Source organism: Chelonoidis abingdonii, chromosome 25 (assembly GCF_003597395.2).
Source record: "Chelonoidis abingdonii isolate Lonesome George chromosome 25, CheloAbing_2.0, whole genome shotgun sequence".
Classification (NCBI taxonomy): domain Eukaryota; kingdom Metazoa; phylum Chordata; order Testudines; family Testudinidae; genus Chelonoidis; species Chelonoidis abingdonii.
In genome coordinates, this window is record NC_133793.1 from 19,155,851 (window position 1) to 19,160,785 (window position 4,935).

A 4,935-nucleotide genomic window follows, 5' to 3' on the forward strand; every position below is an offset into this window, starting at 1 on the left:
CTGCTTTCTGTTTATCCTATGTCACTGCTCTCACCAAAAAGTTTGTACATAGTTCTACATGACTAATCTCCTTTTCAGGCTTTCATTCTTCATTTGTGTAAATTCTTCTCTTTGGAATAAAGCTCTCAGTTGTATAATGAGTCTATGCTCGGTCATTTCTTTCTCGGGGTTGTCGTTTCTCTCCTTCCAGTGTTGGATCATTTTCTGTGCTCCAGGCTCTCTCTTCTGGTTTTGCTAAAAGACAATCACAGATCACTTCTTGGTTTATAGACAAATCTTTTTCACTTTCTTATCAGAAATGATCTCTGGTTGTTTGGACAGTTGCATGATACCGACATGCAATATGACACCTCCATACAAAACACTTTGCTGGTGAGAAGTCTGTCATCCAGATATGGTCTTCTGACACCCACTTTAGAGATAATTGATAATTAGTATGAATGCCATATTCTCCGTACCGGTTTGGGTTGACAGGTTACACCCTGTTGGGTGGAAACCCAAAATTTCTAGGCCTCAGAGGTTTCTTCCTCTTCCAGAATTCTAAATATTTTAATAGGGATCAATCCAATAAGATACTAAAGATACTACATTCTGTAGTTTTTGTAGAGTATAGAATTGGCCAGATCCCATGCTGGTGTGCATCAGCCATAGCTCCATAGGCATCATTGGGCCAAATCTCCAGCTGCTGTAAATCAGCTGTAGCTCTATTGAAATTAATGGAACAGAAGAAAGAAATTTTAGGCTCTAGAGAGACGGCAAGGGGTGACTCTATATCCTGGTGGTTAGGGCATTCACCCCCAGATGCAGGAGGTCGAGTATCCAGTCCCTCTGCTCCAAAGCTTTTTTTTATTATTTAACCACAGTGGAACAGCTTCAACAGGAGAGAATGAGGGAGCACTATGTCCACCTATCCCAATATTACAGCTGAACAATGTTTCTGTGAGTACCAGTGGAGCCTTAGCCTGGGATTTAGGGAACTAAAGGAGTAGTTTGGTGCCAAAGTCCTTTTCTGTATCTAGCCCATTTTTGCCTATTTTAAACACACATTTTATAGGATGTAGTAGGCCTCTTTACATTCATCCTACTGATCAGATGATCTCCACAGGCCATTTACATTTACTTGTGTGTTAATTTTATTTTATTTCCAGTCTGACAGGTCAGTTTTCCTGAATAAGGATCAATGGGAAATCAAACTGAAGTGACTGAATTTATTATCCTGGGACTTTCCAATGACCCACAGATGCAGATTTCCCTCTTTTTGGTGTTTTTAGTTGTCTACCTAATCACACTTTTGGCAAATATGATGATCATGCTAGTGATAAGGGCTGATCCTCACCTTCACACCCCAATGTACTTCTTCCTGTCTCATTTATCCTTTGTTGATATCTGCTATTCCACTGTACCTAAGACGTTGGTACATTTCCTAGAGAGCACAAATCTACTTCTGTCAATAGCTGCATTGCACAGATGTTCTTCATTTTGCAGCTGGTTACTACTGAAATATTTATTCTCTCAGCAGTGGCTTATGACCACTACGTTGCCAACTGTGACCCATTGCGTTACATGGAGAGAATGAGCAAAGAGATCTGTGTTCAGCTGGTGAGTGGGGCATGGACAATAAGTTTCTTCCATGCCCTGCTTAACACTGTTTTTACCTTCAAGTTCCATTTCTGTGGGCCCAATGAAATCTGCCATTTCAGCTGTGAGCTCCCTCCTCTGTTACAACTGGCCTGCACTGAGACCCTCGCCAGTCAAATGGTGCTTCTTACCTTTATTCTGATATTTGGATCAAGCTCCTTCCTCCTTACCCTTATCTCCTACATTCACATCATCTCCACCATCCTGAGGATACAGTCTGTGGAGGGCAGGCATAAAGTCTTCTCCACCTGCAGCTCCCGCCTGATTGTATTTGGGTTATTCTACCTGACAGGTTTTCTCCAGTACACAAAACTCAGCTCGGTCTCCTCTATGGTTCTGGATGAAATGTTCTTCATCCAGTACAGCATCATAACTCCCATGTTAAATCCCATCATCTACAGCCTGAAAAATAAGGAGGTGAAAACAGCTATAGACAAAATGTTTCAGAAATTCAAATTTCTCAAGTAGTGTCGATCTTTTTAAAATACAATAAAATAAAGGGGAATGGAACTGTGGATAACATCTGTTTTGGAGAGTCTCAGCTCAGGTATCTGACACGTTAGGCCAAAGCCTCAGCTGCTCTTAATCAGAGTGGTTCCATTAAATCCAACAGGCCACATCCCCATTGCATAGAAGAGACACTGGAGCAAGGGAGACAGGATCCTGGGTCTCCATGTAGGTTGCATGCTAGAAGCATCAGAAACTAGAGACATTCATGTACATTTTCTTTCTTTCTTTCTTTAATACAGCTATGGCCAATTTGTACCACTTGAGGATATGGCCAGTTCTTTGAAAAAAACATCTGTGTCTATTGCATTCTGTAGTTTTTCCAGAGTATTTTGTTGAAAACCCTATTTAATATCTGTAACATCTTATAAGATTCATCCCTATTAATGTCTCTGTCTCCAATAATATCAATAATTAATAATGAGTCTGATCACATAAAGAAAGTAAAGCTCTATTAGGTGAGATTGAGAAGGACACATATCAGGTATCCTATATCACAGTAGTTAGGGCACCCACATGGGAGGAAGCAGATCCCTTTTTAAAATCTTTCTTCTTATTAGGCATTTGAAGAGGGTCTCCTACATCCCTAACTGCTATGATACAATTTGAGGAGTTTTCTCCACTTAATTCCTTCTTCTTCTCTCCCCTCTCTTGCCATCGTTTCTTGCCACTTTAAGTGAGGTTAGAGGCTTCCAAGCTGAGAATTCCAAAGTGAAAGAGGTGTCTTCCCTCCGAGGAGATAGGGACTGAACTCCTGTGATAGCCATGGGATTTAGAACACCACCCTCTGCTTGGCCTTTCCCATTGGCTAAGGAACCATCTGTCATTTTGGCTTTTTTTTAATCCCATTCTTAGGTGTCTGTGTCTCCACTTTTATGTGTAGTGAGCTTGTCTGCCCAACTGAGGCTTTGGGAACCAAATGATGACAAAAATAACCTAAAAATTATCCACTGCAATGCTCAGCATTAGAACAGCTACGTCCCTTTGTGAATCTAACTCTGGATGTGAATTGATGTAGCACCATTACATCAATGGAACTAGATGGATTTACATGAACTGGGAATCTGGCCCATAGTGTCCATATTCTAAATTGATTTTACATACCTCAGATTTCCCTTACCATTCAGTTGGAAAGACCAGTGTATCATCAAGTTTCCACTGAAATCCTAAATATAATAGGAAGTGGTGCTGGCACTATGCACCCCAGTGAAATTCACCCTTAGATGCTGCATCACAGTTGGTAGAAAGCAACATAACTCCATTGAAAGAAACAGGGCTACACCAATATATGTTAGCTGAGGACCTTGCCTTGGCGAATAAAGTTATGATTCAGAAACCATAGTTGGACTTACAGAGATATCATCTCAGGTAAATGAAGAGCCAACCACCAGGCTGGGATTTTCAAAAGAGGTTAGGCATGTTAGGTGCCCTACTCCTATTGAATGGGAAAACGGTAGTCCTAGTGACATGCCCAAGGTCAATCTGAATGTCGGTGGAGAGGAAGATATTGAAGCCTGATCCCTTCCATCCATGTTTCTGCCTTGGATCATAAGATCATCCATATATCTGCTGGTAGTCCCATATCACTTTCAATCTCAGCCTAGGACTAACAGAATGCACTCCCTGTTCCCATTAAGAAAGATACCAACTTCTCCTACTGGTTTCACAGGGAGAATTTCTTCTTTCACATTCTTCACAAAAAATGAATACAGATAGTTGAAAATGGGAATATTTTCATGAAAAAAACCCGTCCCTCTTTCTCATCAAAATTACAACTTTTGCAACCAACTCATTGATAGAAAATAGCAAGGTGTCAATCTATTGGACTATAATTTCTTTAGAACAGGAGTGATGACAATTTCTATATGTGTTAGTTCTGGTCAAAAGTTTTACCCATGTTTGGAAAATAAAAATTGAAAGTGTTGTTTCATCAAGATAGAAATTTTCTATTTTTTTTCTTAGGGTGGGGGGAGGATTCCTTTCAATTTGATGTCTCAAAATGAAATGAAATTTTGTTTCAAAATGTCAAATTGAAATGAAAATTTTCATTTTGAATAGGCATTTTCACTTAAATTGACATTAAAATGAGTTCTTTCAAGGTCATTGTAAATTAAAGTATTAATTCAACATGAAAGTTTTCATTAGAAATGGACACTTGAAAAGGAAATATTTTGTTACAATCAAATTTAAAGATGAAATGTTTAGACATTTCTGCATATAAACCTTTTAGAATTTTTCATTTAATAAAATTTTGACATTTCATCTTGTTGGACCCTGTTGGGAGTAAACAAAATATCAAAATACAGAGCTTCCTGGGTGATGGAAATTTCTGTATCATCTCTAATATTCGTACACTGCCAAGCATAACAAGGAACTAATTTCATAGTTCAAAGGCCAGAAGGGACGACTGTGATCCCCTAGTCTGACCTCCTATATCACACAGGCCAAGTGTATTTATTTATGTATAAATATATAAAATAAAGAAGTGGTTTCTCCAGTGTCTCAGTCTATTATATTTAAGCTCTCTGGGTCATAGACACTCTTTAATTACATCTTACGCACCGAGACCAGTATTTTGTTGGAGCTTAATGGATGATAGATGGTAATAATCTTCTGTAATTTGGGGAAAAGAGCTTCACAGATGGACTGCAGAGTTTAATGCATGTTGTAATAATTTGGCCTACTAACTTACTCTCATTATGAGCTCAACTGTGAAAAGTATGTGACAGTTCATCAGATGTCACAGTAGCCTCTAATAGCAAACGGTGATAGAAAAATAAAAAAACAGAG

General features: G+C 39.0%; 1 protein-coding gene across 1 annotated transcript; it reads left to right on the forward strand.

The window, feature by feature from the left end:
- Nucleotides 1-1,180: 1,180 nt before the first annotated feature.
- Nucleotides 1,181-2,106, forward strand: LOC116833917 (olfactory receptor 5V1-like). Its single transcript, XM_032795688.1, is given in 2 exon segments — nucleotides 1,181-1,427; nucleotides 1,430-2,106. Coding segments are annotated over 2 exon segments (924 nt in total).
- Nucleotides 2,107-4,935: the final 2,829 nt, after the last annotated feature.